This window comes from Fulmarus glacialis, unplaced genomic scaffold, assembly GCF_000690835.1.
Source record: "Fulmarus glacialis isolate BGI_N327 unplaced genomic scaffold, ASM69083v1 scaffold26253, whole genome shotgun sequence".
In the NCBI taxonomy this organism is placed as follows: Eukaryota; Metazoa; Chordata; class Aves; order Procellariiformes; family Procellariidae; genus Fulmarus; species Fulmarus glacialis.
Genome location: NW_009203987.1, coordinates 1 through 245, shown reverse-complemented (window position 1 = coordinate 245; position 245 = coordinate 1). Strand labels below are relative to the sequence as shown.

Here is a 245-nt window from a genome sequence, read left to right as displayed (position 1 = left end):
AGAGGTCCACCGCTCCCTCGAAGTCCCGCTGAGCGATGCAGACGTCCAAGTCCTCTGGCAGCTCCTGGATCCACTCAAGTGAGAGGTCGACCAACTCCTCCTCAGCAGAGGGCTCCTCCTCCTCCTCTTCATCCTCCTCGAAGGGGTTGGTGGATTCGGGGGGTGTCGGGGCAGGCCGGGGCAGGGCCTCCTGCTCCAGGCGTCGTTTCTCGCTGAGGGCCCGGTTGCGCTTGGTCTCCTCCAGC

General features: G+C 65.3%; 1 protein-coding gene across 1 annotated transcript in view; it reads right to left on the bottom strand.

Annotated features, from left to right (window-relative positions):
* EXOC8 (exocyst complex component 8) overlaps positions 1 to 241 on the bottom strand; it is a gene marked incomplete at its 5' end in the record, with an annotated part of 2,550 nt that extends 2,309 nt beyond the window's left edge. Inside the window, one exon of the mRNA XM_009574827.1 lies at positions 2 to 241. Within this exon, the coding sequence (XP_009573122.1) occupies positions 2 to 241 (240 nt within the window). The remainder of the gene's footprint in view (position 1) is intronic.
* Positions 242 to 245: the final 4 nt, after the last annotated feature.